This window comes from Trachurus trachurus (assembly GCF_905171665.1).
Source record: "Trachurus trachurus genome assembly, chromosome: 2".
NCBI classification, from domain to species: Eukaryota; Metazoa; Chordata; class Actinopteri; order Carangiformes; family Carangidae; genus Trachurus; species Trachurus trachurus.
In genome coordinates this window covers 9,347,947-9,361,922 of record NC_139914.1, presented here as the reverse complement: position 1 = coordinate 9,361,922, position 13,976 = coordinate 9,347,947, and the positions used below count along the sequence as shown (strand labels likewise).

Below are 13,976 nucleotides of genomic sequence, written 5' to 3'. Positions count from 1 at the left end.
CGGACTTACGGTACTGCAGCTTCTGCATTGTTCCTTTTCGGGTCAGAGAACAAAACCCCTCAGGAAAGGAACAATGCGGAAGCCGCGGTACATCCAAATTTTGATTTATAAACGTCCACACGCTGCACTTGGGAGTATGGATGGTATGAAATGAACTGATCATGTGACCTGATTTCTGAGGTAAACATTGATTACGACTGGAAATGCCCTTTAAGGTGCATGTACAAAAATGGAAGGAGCTGCCTAAAAGTGACTAGACTTTTAGTTTTGTATTTGTAGAGGTTGAATAAAGAAGAGATGACACATTTACTGAGTGTGACCTTCAGTGGTGCAGGATAAATCTAAGGTTGGTCTGTTAACTCTTATTAGAGGGGAAACAGATTTGCACACACCTGCTGCACATCATGAATTAATTCCCAAAAAGCTACAGAGTTGAAATTAACATTTGACTTGAGTAAAGTGGAGCAGATGTGTGTGTTTGTGTGTGGTGGTGTGTAATTGGCAGCGCTGTGCCTGGTAAATGCGATCCGATCACCCGAGACGACATGAGTTGTTTCAACAGAGCAGCCGTGTTTTTATTAGGACACCTAGAGACCAACAACAAATGTTTAAATTAAAGCTTTCAACCAAACCAGAACAGTCGTGGATGAACTGGAAACGTTTATCCCACCTTTACAAAACGCAAAAATATACATATGCACGTCGTACAGACTTGAGTTACTCAGGAGGCTAGAACGAATCCAACCGTCCTGTAATAAATCCCATCCTCATGAAGATGTTGACGGTTTATTATTTGGTGCCATTGTGATCTTCATGAAATTGGGATTTACTGACGGGCTGCTGCATTGATTTGTAGCCAAGTGTACTAGTTGGCAACAACTTGACTCACTGTGAAATATGTGTGTTTTCTCTACACATACGGGCTGCTGTAAATTCAATTGGGCCCATTTGTTGACATTGAAGTTGGCAGTTTAAATCCACAGTCCAGCTGGGAACATCTGGCCAGGGCAAATTAATGAGACGCTTCTTTTTTTTTTTTTATCCAAGTTGCTGTTGAAACTGTCAACTGTGTGAAGCGGGACATTTTTGGACACCAGAAGAACTTCCACTGTAGTGTACGGCCGAGTGCAATTTTCTCTGGCAGGTCTGTCTGGCTCTTTCAAGATGTTTTCTTTCTTTCTTTTTTTTTTAAAGTTTCCGAATAAGCTCACTCCTCTTTCACCTTCGGCTTGGATTTGAAGGAAACTTGCGGCATCGGTGGGAGATTCAGTGAACTACAGTTAACGAAAGCTACGGCTGAGTGAAGTGACAGAGAAACCCTCATGGTTGTCTGGTTAAACACTGATGGCGAGAGCAGCTGCGTGCCACATGGATGCGTTAACACTAGCAGATCAGATCGGAGGGAGGGTGGAGGGGAGTACCAGTGTCAGAGGAAATAATACAGTATTTACAGTGGAGAGGACTATCTGTACAAGCTGGCGTACAAGCGAGGTGAGCGTGCTAAACAGGAAGAACGTCAGAAATGAGGAGCTTCACATTAAAACTTGGTGATTTAGTCTGAGTGTTTCTCACAGGACAAACAACTACACAGTCTCCAGTCTGCCTCTACCTTTCACTCTTTCTTTCTTTTTCTCCCTTCACAGTCTTTTTCCTGCATTGTTGTCGCTGTCGTCCTCCTCTTCCTCTACTGGAGCATATCCACGAAAGCGTCAAACTCGTCAATGTTTTTCTCATAGACGGCCAGTTTCTCCGGCAGCGAATCCTACAGAGGGAAAAGAGAAATCACAGTTAGAACGATCTGAGTCACACAACGAAGACGGACTTCACTCAGGCTGTCTTTACACCACAGGGCTTGATGCCCAATTCTGATTTGTTGCCTATATATGATTTGTTTGACTGACGTTCTATCAGAAGTGACCCATATCTGATATCTGCATTTACACCTGCTTGTAAAATTCGAATAATAATTATAAACAAAGGTGAGTATAACAGTGCATAACTGTGTTTTTATTCTTTGTTTTAATGATAATAGAGTTTATATTTGTGTTTTATACATCAACATTTTGAATGAAGATCCAATAAATCTGGTTAAATAGTGAAAAAGACAGAGAATTTTGTCTAAATGTCTAAATTAACATTTGGGCAAATCTTTGTAATCTGTCTGTTCTGAGTTTACGTATATCCAACGCGTCACTGTTAACAAAGTGAACATCTAGTCTGTCCTTACAAAATAAAGTTAGTGAAATCTGGTGTTTCGGTCGTCCAGGTCAGCCCCAGATGTCAATCACAGGCTACAGAGGTTCAGCGAAACGTGTGGGCATTGGAATTAATATTATTGATGACGTACGGCAGATATCTGATTTGTATCTGATTTATTTCCACATATAACGGGGGCCTGGATCTGATCTGACAACATCCAATGCGTATTTGTCCTGTTTACACGTTCATGTTACAGATCCGATCTGGGCCGCTTGAGAGTAAAAAATGGGAACTGCGCCACTTGAACCATGCAGTGTAGAGACAGAGAAACCAGCGGCTCACCAGGTCGTCAGCCATCGACTGGGAGCTGATGTGCAGTGAGAGGCTGGCCAGTTGTGGAGGGTTCTGAAACTCTCTGTAGAAGGTGCCCAAGTCCATCGGCAACAAGTCGTCCTTGGAGAAGGCGGGTCGCTGCAGAGGAGACGACAGACAAGAGTGTCAACACAAAACAAAACAAAACATCTTCTCCATCGTTGACGAGGAGAAGGAAAACCTGTGCAGAGGAGGAGTACGTACAAAGTCGACCATGACAAAGTCGTCCTGCTGCCCCGATCCTTCTGAGCCCTGAGAGTGAAGGCTGGCCTGCAGGGGGGACGGGCAGGTGGGAGAGTCTGGAGGCTGCACCTGCACAAACACACACACATATTTATATAAAATCTCTCTAAGTGCATCAAGCTTGTGATTTAATCTGCCAGATGTTTCTATGTATCTATTGTCAGTTTTTTTTACCATGGGGTCGTTCTCCTCTGGGTCCAGGCCTCGAGGAGCAAATGCAGCAAACGGCAGGTCCAGACTGGCGGCTGTTATCTACACACACACACACACACACACAGACGGTGTTACAAACCCAGCTCTCTTCTATTAAATCGATGTGTGACTTCAGTTCAGAGACGTTCAGATCACCTGTGTGTTGGGTTTATTGACGAAGGCTCCGACTTTCCTTGTAAACGCGTTGAGCGACTCCACTGGGTCGGAGGGAGAGGCGCTCCTCCTCCCTTCCTCCCTCCTTCCGTCTGCGCTCTGCGCCAGACCATCATCATCACCACCACTGGGAAGAGGACAGAGAAATAAAGATTAGACACAGATCAAAAGTTTAAGGGCTCAAATTGTATGTTTAAATATGTAAATGAGGCAATATCTAATTAAATATGTGCTAATCTGCATACATTTCCAGAACCAAAATCTGAACAATGGATAAAGCCACTTTCATAATTTCATAATATCTCTTTGTATCACTCTGTAAATGAGAAAATACTGTCGCCAGCTCTAAAAAAAAAACAAAATTCGGCATGTTTTTAGGAATAAAATGTTGTATAAATCTGGCTTTGAATAATATATCAACAAACCCCTCTGTAGAAACCTTCAGAATATAGACAGGAAGGTTGGTGTCTGTAAATGCTGCTGAAGTGGAGATTTTGATGCTAGATGCTGAAGTGATTTACCTGCTGCCAGGTGTGTTGGGGGGGTGTTCTGCCAGATGTGCATCTGCTCCGTGCGGAGGATGAGCAGGAACCAACACAACCCCGCCCTCCTTCCCAGGATGCAACATCTGAAGAGGAAGAACACGGACAGAGTTATAGTGGATTAACTGAGAAGAAGAAGCTGCATCAGCCAATCCCACTGTATCACAAAAACTATGTGCATAACAGTGTTTTTATTCTTTGTTTTAATGATAATAGAGTTTATATTTGTGTTTTATACATCAACATTTTGAATGAAGATCCAATAAATCTGGTTAAATAGTGAAAAAGACAGAGAATTTTGTGATGGAGTCTAAATGTCTAAATTAACTCATTGAGTGCCAGCCCTTTTATAAAATGGTCAGTGCCATGTGCCAGCGTTCTGGGGCATTTTGAGTAATATGTCAAGACCCAGAGAATATTTTGTACTATGACTCTGAAAACACCAAACAGCTCAAAGGAAAGAGGAGACTCTCTATTTGACTAGGGAAAAAACCATTTGTTTGTACCTTGTTCCATTCTTGATATATCTTAAGTTGAATAGAGCCTGGTTGCACCAAAAAGACCACTTTTTTTCTAGAAAGCTGAGAAAAATGCATTTTTGTGAAAGAGAGTCTCTCAAGAAAAACAGTGATTTATCCGTTTTAATTTTGGCTTCAAAAACATGTAAGACATCTGAAAGTTTCATTTCACATGTTTTTTCATTGACCCCCCCCCCCCCAAAAAAACAAACAAACAAACAAACAAAAAAAAAACAACAACAACAACAACAACAACTAAAATACAACAAGTACGAGCGGTTGCTGCCCCCTCAGCCTCTCATACGCCCCCCTCCCCTCCCCTCCCTCTCCTCCCCCCTCCCCTCTCCTCTCCTACTTCTCCTCCTGCTGCTTCCCCTCGTCTCTGAAGGAGGGAGGGAGACGTCGTGGCGTCTTCAGCCTCTCTGCTGGACGCGGCCGCGGCAGCGACGCACCGCGCTGATCTCTCGGTTCGTCGTCACGTCGGTCACTGACTCCGCGATCCGCCTCCGCTTTCGCTTCGGCATTTTGGTGCTGATCATCTAGATGAGTTTACCTTTCCTGCCTCCTCCGATCACTTCATGCTGGAGCTATGCTAACAGTATCCGTGGCTAAGCTTCCTCCAGCTCCACGTTACACTTGTTCCAGGCTCTGCCCGTCGTTTTCTCTAGAAATAGAAACTTTTTCCGACTTTCTTATCTCCGTACCGATCGCGCTCGTCTTCTCCTTCTTCTTCACTTCTTGCTCTGATCTACAGTCTTCTTCGTTCTACACATCCCAGAAGCCCCAAAATTACTCACAGTGTGCGCGAGAGCGTCCCCATTTACCAGCCGCAGAAAACTGCATTTGACGTCTATGAACGTCAATGGCACTCAAGCGTTGGATTTTGATTGACGTCCATAGACGTCAATGGCACTCAATGAGTTAACATCTGGGCAAATCTTTGTAATCTGTCTGTTCTGATTTCCTTAGTTTTACATCTATTAGCATATACGATCAGATCACTGGCTACAGATATGAAGTGATTGGTGACGGCTCAGCACCTGGTTTTGATTGGAGGTGGGATGACAGAGATCAGCAGCTCCTGCTAGAGCTGTAGGCTGATAGGACATCCTGGAGGCGTACAGCTGGAGAGAGACAGAGACAAGAAGTTAATGTTAATCACTAAACATGAAGGATTTCAGGTTGATGTGGGTTTCTACTGGGATGGAAGGTGATAAAAGATCAGGATGAAGCTACTGCAATGAAGAGCAGCAAACTGAAGCTACAAAGCTTTGTGCTTAAGTAAGTGATGAAACCTCAAACATACACAGTCAAAGGAGATGATGGGTAAAAAGAAAAACTCTCTGATGCAACTCTAACACACCAAAGAGCAACACACACACACACACACCAAAACAGAAGAGAAATCTGAGGGAACAAAAGAGCTACTGAGGCTGTCTCACACACAGTCACACTCTCACAGTGACCGGTGCAGACTCACAGTGTGAGTGACAAGTCCAGGAGCCACTGGAAGCTGCAGACTGTCCAAGGGGAGGGGCTTAGACAGTTTAGAGGGAGACGGACTCAGCGTGCACACACACTGAGATTATGCAGACACGCACGCACGCACGCACACAAACATACGGATAAACGTACAATAAAAGGACAACAGGAAAGAAAACAGACAAAGAGAGAAAAAGAGAAAGTGAAATGAAATACAGGTATGAAAATGGAAAGAAGAAGTCACAAGATCAACAACAGACAGCGACAACCAGTGAAGTGAGTTCTACCTGAGAGGGAGGGGAGGTGGAGAAGGAGGTGGTGCAGACCTCCTGTGAATCCTGAACTCCTGCAAATAGTCCTCCGTCGTCCTCATCTGGAGCTCTGGACACACACATATAGACATTAACACTCAGGTGCATAAACATCATGCAGAGGTGAACAGATCAGAGTCTTAGATTTACACTTTTAAACCAGTTCTAATAAAAATGTTTCCTCATTCTGTTCCAGTGGAGTCATATGTTTAAAGAATGCACCCTGTGACTTCCAGATGATGCAATTACATCACCTAACAGCTCTCTATTGTTTGTGGTCAGACTGAGACTCAATCGCAGCACTGTCTTCTTGAGGTGGGAGTTGTGGGCAGATAATTTAACTCGCAGAGCCTTCCATAGCTACCTGTAGTTGCAGGGGTGTCCGACATTTACAGGACGCAGATTGCTGCCGGGGGGATCCACAAAGTGATCTACAATGATCCCCATGATCGGAGGTGACCGCTCAAACTGCCTGCAGAGGACCAAAACATGTTTTATTACATGTAGTGATACAAACAAATGGTTTTTCTAGTTAGAATAACAAAATAATAATGTCTTCTGTAAGAGCACGATCTTGGTTTAGATTTTGTTTGTTAGTTACCTGTTCGACATGAATGCCAGGTTGGTGCGGTAGGCACATGAAAGTGTGACTGTGCCAACAGGGGTGCCGACAACACCAACACGCACCGTCTGAAAACCTTGAAAATAAACAGAAAGAAAACTCGGTAAAAGGTAAAAAGGTATACGTCACTGTGATAACTGGTGGCTGGTGGCTTTAAAAACATGCTGTCAGCGATTCAAGACGCTGAGTTTACAGTTACCTTCCCCTAATCCACCCAGCTGGACTTCCCCGAAGTAGATCCTGGAAAGACAGAAACAAGACACTGAGGCAACTGGACTGATCAGTCATAGAAATGCTAAATAAAGTCGGTGTAACTTGCCAGTAAGGAGGAAAAATGTGCCGTTTAATAATACAGAGAATCCACACACACCTGTATAATATAACATAGTCATGTCCCTGCTTTCTGGACAGCTTGTAGGCGGGTGTTACTCTGGTGATGGCCAGCAGAGACTTCAGAAGGACAGACAGACGGTTGTACACTGTATACGACACCTTGATGTCCTTATCGCACCTGCAACACAAACGCACAACACAACCTACATTGTGACAGCTCTTTGGAAACATGACAAAAGGCCAAAAATGTCACCGAAACAGAGAAGCCATTTATGACTCAACACTGCTGATGTTCGCTTGCCAAAGCTGTTCACTGTGCAGTGTTATTTATACCGCATTAAATTTCACTCACACACAAACTGTACATACAGCGTGGGCATTAGACTGATGCTTTTTCACAGTTGCAGGACCCACGCACTCATCACAAGCTCTGCTTATGATTTAGTAACAAGTATAGCAATGGTATTATATTTCGGCAACTGATTACATTACAGCTGAAGTCCTGGCATTAACATTATTCTTTAACCGTGTGGATAATTCAACAATTACAAAGTTAAACCCACTCACTTTTCATTCATCTCCAGGCACCACGTCTCTAACTCCATTGAGTCGCCCTGAGTGGGGCACAAAACAGACAATATGACAAGAGGAACAGAAAACTGGGACTAAACAAATCACAGTATCTTGGTTTAGATGAACACAGATTGTCACTGCAGAAAGTATGGTGAAGATGTTATTTTACATGAGCAGAAAACAGATGCAGTAGATGACACAAGGTTGTACCTCTGACGTCTTCAGGGAGATCTCCACACACATGGAGCGTCCGATGCCCGGAAGCTGACCCGCCAGCGCCTTCTTGGCTTCATGAGTCACCTCTGGGATGTCTTTGATGGCCAAGTTAAACTGCAAAATGCAACAACAAAAAAAGACCAACAGTCAAAAAAGGCTACAGATAAAATAAAAAAATCTGCAGAAAAATAAGTGACATTGTTTGATTTGAGGAATTAGTTTACCCAGTCGGAGCCTGTAGGTGATGAGGAAGAACGAGTGCATATTTTCTCTCCAAGGCGGGCTTGGACTATCACCTGAACAGTCTAGAAAAAACACATAGGAAACCAAACTGTTATTATAAACACTTCACACACAAAAAAACTGCTGACAGGGCCAGCCAGAGCGACAATGACACTCACGTTTATCTGCACACACACATGGACAACGATCATCATCAAAGCCGCTTACCTTCAAGGCAAAGAACTTAATGAACTTGTCCAGGTCTTTTTTATCCTGAGGACTTAGGTCACTGTCCATGTTGACACAACCCTGCAATTTTAACGGACAGAGCACAAAAAACATGATTGTAAACCAATTTCAGGTGTGAAAACTAAAACATTGCACATGATTGTAAACCAATTTCAGGTGTGAAAACTAAAAAGTTGCATTAGAAATATGAGCACAAGACTGTTTTGAAGATGGATTCAAACTCTATCACCTTAGATTAAAATCACCTGTGATAAACACAAGTAGACTGCAATAACTGTGTCATTTCACAGCATAAATTCACTCCTTCCACAAATAGCTCGATAACTTTTTAAGATTAATGATATAGTTTAGACCCAAACGAACAGTATTTAGCATTAACATGACAAGTTCAGTTGTTATTATAGCTCCACGAGCAAGTGAGGCCTCCACGTTGACATGAATTTGCACAGATCTGGACGTCGTGTTGGACACTGACAGCCACCTTATACTGTATAATACACCAGCTATTACATTAAAATGCTAAAATATCGCAGTTTCAGTGGTAATTTCTCCACGTTTCCGTTTCAAAACAGTGAAGCGGAGTTTCTGTGACTCAGTGGGCAACCAGCGACGTCAGCTAGCTAGCTAGCTGAATACGACGCACTTCAATTTCACCACAAAAACAGCAAAACTTACATGAGCTTTTCCCTTCACAATGTAGCTACGATGAAAAATATAAAATTAAGAAGACAAGTTCTCAAATGTAACTTGAAACGACGCCTTTCACAAACGTTTAAACGCCCATTTCAGATTGAACACAACGTCAACAGCAGCTCTGTTTATTTTCTCCATGTCGACGTGTTTGTGTAGCAGCAGTTTCGCAAAGGCACTTTCGTAGATTTTAGTGATAAAGGTATTTAAAATATATAGTTAAGCAAAAACAATAAAACATATTTTCGAGGAGGCGAACCTTTTAAGATATATTTTAAATATGTTTTTTCTATAACGGTAAAACATCAATCTACATATAAAACACGTTCTCGGTCTGTGTCGAATCTGCGAACGCAACGTAAGTTATATGTTCCTGTCTCTTGTTATGGTTTTGGTTGACAAATGCCACCGCCGCATGACTTTAGATAAAGTAAGCGCATTTTCTTAAATAATACAAAACTCATCTATGCTTTCTTTTTCATTTACAGCCACATGCCTGCGTGGGTTTATAGAGTTGTTTCCACAGGCATGCAAATGTTGAAATTAGGACATTTTAAACATGTTAGCCAGCTAGCCTAAGCTAGCTGCGCTTTGCACATGAGAACAGTGTTTCGTGTTTACAAAACCTTGTTTTACAGACTGTAGTCTACAATGAAAATGGAAAATATGTCTAAACTTCATAAACACAATTAGTTTAATGGTCTGTTTACCTAAATGCTCTGTCCATGCACAGATACTGCAGACAAGACTCTCATATTGTATCTAAATTACGTATTGATGTTAATGTATGACCACCTACAGCATGGCGATCCCTATAGCCATCTTGGACTGTGATCTACTATTACATGGTCGAGGTCACAAGACCCTGGACCGCTTTGATCTGGATTCTGTCTCAGACAACATCCTCCTCACACAATTTGGCTTCCCCAGGCAGTTCATTCTGTATCTGGTTGAATTACTCAGAGAGGTGAGTACGTCTGCATCCTCAGTTTTGAATATGCACATTAGATAAACGTCTGTCTTTGCATAAACTACCGTGATGTGTGTCTAATTCTTTTTTTAATGTCTCTGTATCAGGCCCTCTGTAGACGCACCCAGCGGTCCAGAGCCATCAGTCCTGAGGTCCAGGTGTTGGCTGCTTTGGGCTTTTACACATCTGGCTCATTCCAGACATCTATGGGAGATACTATAGGGATTAGCCAGGCTTCAATGTCAAGATGTGTGTCCAATGTGACCAAAGCCCTGGTGGAGAAAGCTCCTCAGTTCATCACATTGGACAGGTATGTAGGCTGTGTTGCCTATGAGTGAAAAGCATAAGGAGGCAAAATGCTAATCTGCTAATAATAATAACCATAATAATAATGATGATGATATTTTCTGAACAGTGATCCCTCCAGCAGAGAGCAGTCTTTAGAGGAGTTTCAGAGAATTGCAGGATTTCCAGGAGTTCTGGGGGTGCTGGACTGTGTTCAGGTGTGTTATATTGTACTGGATTGACACTTTTAATCACAATGCATTAATGTATGTGTGTATGCGTGTATGTGTACACTCTTTGATTTGACGGTGACTTGTCCTACTTTCTCCGTCCCCTGCGCTCTTCACCTCCAGGTCGCCATCAAAGCTCCAAACAGTGAAGACTCATCGTATGTGAACAAGAAGGGGTTTCACTCTGTGGGCTGCCAGCTGGTGTGTAACGCCCGAGGACTGTTGCTCAGCGCAGAAACCCACTGGCCCGGCGGACTCAAAGACACAGATATTCTGAAAAGATCGGCCCTAACTAAACAGCTGGAGGACACAGAGAAGGGCTGGCTGCTGGGTGAGAAGTGGATTTGACACTTTGCAGCATTGCTCTGTCCTCTCTAGTTTGCCGTTGGTTCACAATTTTCTGTTTCCTAGGTGACTGTCGTTACCCGCTGAGGAAGTGGTTGATGACCCCAGTGGACAACCCAGAATCCCCTGCAGAGTTTCAATATAACCTGGCTCACACTACTACACACGAGATCGTGGACAGAACCTTCAGAGCCATCCAGACCAGGTTCAGATGTCTGGATGGCACCAAAGGATACCTACAGGTATTCTACTGTGTTCTGTTAAAGGGATAGTTCAACATTTTGGCAAATTGGCCTATTGCCATAATCTCTATAGTTTTAGCAGTAGGTTTGGTACCTTTATTTGTCGGTGCAAGCTATTTTTAGAACGGTGGAGCAGAGTCACAAGCGTTTTGGAGTTGTTGGATTGTGTATTTGATGAGTTTGATGAGCAATACCAAGAAATTCCATGAGCCTCGTAGCGTAGCTCTGAGTAGCTCACAGACTATCCCTTTAAGACTTAATTTTACCAATCTGTCACGGCCCAGTACAAAAAAAAGATAAATACACACCTCTGTTGTGGTCTCTCCTCTCCTGTGTGTAGTATTCTCCAGAGAGGAGCTCGTCCATCCTGCTGGCCTGCTGCGTCCTCCACAACGCCTCCCTGCAGTCCGGACTGGACGCCTGGACCCTGGAGAGGACGGACCCTCTGGAGCAGCCCGAGAGCCTGGAGCAGAGACCCGAGGACCGTGACAGCCAGGCAGAGGAGCTCAGGAAACAGCTCATACTCAAACACTTCAGCTGAAGCACTGGCTGGACTCGGACTCTAACCAAACTCAAAAACTGGAACCAGTTTACATTAGCATCACAAAGTCAAAACTGAAGCAAGAAAGACGAAGGACACAGTGTTGCTGATGCAGTTTTTTTATATTTTGCTGGTTTCTACTCTACTGACTACACTAAGATAACATAGTTATATATGGAGGAACATGCACTATACAACAAACCAAGACAACACCATATCCAAAACACATTTCAAACAACTGAACTGGAAGTGCTGGATTATCCTCTGGTAGAATAATCAAGCAGCCTCTGTTGTACAACTCTTTAAACTGTGTGATGCTACTGTGTCACCCAGGTTTCTTTACAAGTGGAAAAAGTCGCCCTCTTTTAAATCCCTCCCCATTTTTTCCCCCCAAATATCCACAGATCTTTTCTCATATTTTTTTGCCCATTCCCGTTTAATTCCACAGGTTAAAATCTTGGACTATGTCACAATACAAAAACAAGGCCCTCTATTTACAACATCTGCACATTACGTTGTCATCATTTATGTACACTTGTCCATTAAGACTGTTAAAGGTGAGAATGACAGGATGGTTGTGCAACGGGCTGCAGTCACGTGATGTTTTTGTGTACGGTTCGCATGAGTGACACAAAATGAAATGAAAACGGAAAAAAAACTCAAAATCTTTGTTCACTGTAATGTTGTGGAGATTGAAAAAAAAGAAAAAAAGAAGAAGGCATTTCTGGTTGTTTTATGGTCAGGTTGTAACTGTAACCTTAAGGTTTCGGACTGGGACAGTGTTTTTCTAACTTTGAATTTGAAGGAATACCATGACATTTTTTTGTTTTTCTCACATTGTCAGAGTAGTGGTGAAATAAAAAGAAATAAAGAAATAATTCAATGTCCTGGTGTTCCTTCAAACTGTGAAAAGAACAAAGCTAGCGGTGTACTTCCTGGAATGTTTTAGTCACCTGATTGGTTTCATCATCATCAATATATACATACTTTCTACAAACAGGAATAAATACAACATGCACTGCTGTCGCATGAGCAGATTTAGTATCAATGTTTAAGGTGTTTCCTCTGCTGCTTACAGGTCGTAGGATGTATTTTTAGCAGAGATATTGTTGTCGGTATTTTCATTTTTACAGTTGCTTTGTGAAAAATGTCTTTTTGTGCTAAGAACTTTAGCTTCAGGGTATAATTAGATTTTTTTTTTAAGTGGTTTTTAAATCACAAGGGAGCAAAGATTGACCTGTGGTGGTTTTCATGCGACAGCAGTGAAACATAAAGACTGTATTACAGTTAAAAGACACAAACAGATCATGTCAAAGTTTTACAATCCATTACACACCATGTAAACTACACACCATCCTGTAAAACTTCACATCATCTTAAATGCCAAAACACAACATACATTTCCTTTTTTTTTTTTTTGCATAAAATAAATATGCCCTTTTTTGATGCTCGGAATATATTATAAGTTGTATTTTTGTGGTATTTTTTGTAAACATTATTTAGAAAAATGAGACAATAAGATAAACTAACTTTAAAAACATTTCATTTCTTCTTTTTTTTTTTGCATAAATTAAATATGCTCTTTTTTGATGCTGCAAATATATTACATATACAATTTTTTAATTCCACAAAAATACTTTCATGTCATGTTTCCCGACCTCTGTCAGAACCCCTTTAACACTCCCTGGATATGAAAATATAGTTTCCTGAATAATAATGTAGAGCTGTGGTCAGTGTTTTATTTTCACTTAAAAATAATTGAAAATAAAACATATTACATGTTTGACTTTAACTCTAACTGAAAATCTATCACATTGTCGTCTTTTTAAGTTGTTTAAACCAAGGCTAGCTCATAGCAAAGGTGAATGTGCCACAAAAAAATTACTGGTACGCCCCGAAATAAAATGTTTGGATCCCTACTGTTCATTCAATTCATGATCAATGAAAAGAAACAAGAAAAAGGGAAATTAGCAGAACCTCAAAAGGCCGAGGCCAGCTCTGATTTATCAGTGTCATCCAGTTAGAGTTACATTTCCTGCTTTGTAATTGCATGTGTGGAAACTAGATATAAGGCCAAGCTGGTCATATTTGACTGAAACGAGTGGAAGGCACTTTAACACAGGATGTGTTTGAAGCAACACGTTGTATTCAAATGTGCTGCTTTTAAAGAGCTGAAATGATTATTTGATTATAAATCAACTGTGACAGACTTGATTGACTATTTTCTGACAAGTGATTCATTGATGAATCAGTGGAATATCTGATCGTTTGTTGAAGCCCTTGATCAATATAATTATCAACTAAAAATTAAAGCACTGATATAATGACGTGGATCTAGAATATGAGCACTATGTGCTAACATACACCAAAATCCCACAGTGGAGGTCCGTCAAGTTTCTAGACTTCTGTTTATAGATGTAAAGGT

At 41.8% G+C, this 13,976-nt stretch overlaps 2 protein-coding genes across 3 annotated transcripts; one reads left to right on the top strand and one right to left on the bottom strand.

Moving 5' to 3' along the window:
- Position 1: 1 nt before the first annotated feature.
- atg13 (ATG13 autophagy related 13 homolog) lies at positions 2-9,093 on the bottom strand. Of its 2 annotated transcripts, XM_083989951.1 has the most exons (18): positions 8,924-9,093; positions 8,228-8,308; positions 8,002-8,082; positions 7,772-7,891; positions 7,556-7,602; positions 7,026-7,166; positions 6,855-6,895; positions 6,635-6,731; positions 6,398-6,505; positions 6,010-6,103; positions 5,721-5,819; positions 5,281-5,364; positions 3,702-3,808; positions 3,163-3,307; positions 2,989-3,066; positions 2,776-2,883; positions 2,542-2,670; positions 2-1,762 (listed from the first exon to the last, which is right to left on the bottom strand). In XM_083989951.1, the coding sequence occupies exons 2-18, from the start codon at positions 8,294-8,296 to the stop codon at positions 1,685-1,687; spliced, it is 1,626 nt and encodes a 541-aa protein (XP_083846077.1). In that variant the 5' UTR covers positions 8,297-8,308; positions 8,924-9,093; the 3' UTR covers positions 2-1,684. The 2 variants fall into 2 exon arrangements, with proteins under 2 accessions (XP_083846077.1, XP_083846078.1); XM_083989952.1 differs by lacking the exon at positions 5,721-5,819.
- Positions 9,094-9,317: 224 nt separating this feature from the next.
- harbi1 (harbinger transposase derived 1) lies at positions 9,318-11,581 on the top strand. Its single transcript, XM_083990015.1, has 7 exons — positions 9,318-9,368; positions 9,740-9,905; positions 10,016-10,218; positions 10,324-10,411; positions 10,547-10,754; positions 10,835-11,010; positions 11,351-11,581. The coding sequence occupies exons 2-7, from the start codon at positions 9,741-9,743 to the stop codon at positions 11,549-11,551; spliced, it is 1,041 nt and encodes a 346-aa protein (XP_083846141.1). The 5' UTR covers positions 9,318-9,368; position 9,740; the 3' UTR covers positions 11,552-11,581.
- Positions 11,582-13,976: the final 2,395 nt, after the last annotated feature.

What these genes read in the sequence shown, in the direction of transcription:
- atg13 (XM_083989951.1), bottom strand. Translation starts at nt 8,296, where the DNA reads ATGGACAGTGACCTAAGTCCTCAGGATAAAAAAGACCTGGACAAGTTC. An exon ending in GACTATGTTATATTATACAG is followed by an intron (nt 6,896 to 7,025) that starts GTGTGTGTGGAT and finishes CTGTCTTTCCAG; the next exon opens with GATCTACTTCGGGGAAGTCC. An exon ending in ACTTTGTCATGGTCGACTTT is followed by an intron (nt 2,671 to 2,775) that starts GTACGTACTCCT and finishes TCTCCTCTGCAG; the next exon opens with CGACCCGCCTTCTCCAAGGA.
- harbi1 (XM_083990015.1), top strand. Translation starts at nt 9,741, where the DNA reads ATGGCGATCCCTATAGCCATCTTGGACTGTGATCTACTATTACATGGT. An exon ending in GGGTGCTGGACTGTGTTCAG is followed by an intron (nt 10,412 to 10,546) that starts GTGTGTTATATT and finishes CTTCACCTCCAG; the next exon opens with GTCGCCATCAAAGCTCCAAA. An exon ending in GCACCAAAGGATACCTACAG is followed by an intron (nt 11,011 to 11,350) that starts GTATTCTACTGT and finishes TCCTGTGTGTAG; the next exon opens with TATTCTCCAGAGAGGAGCTC.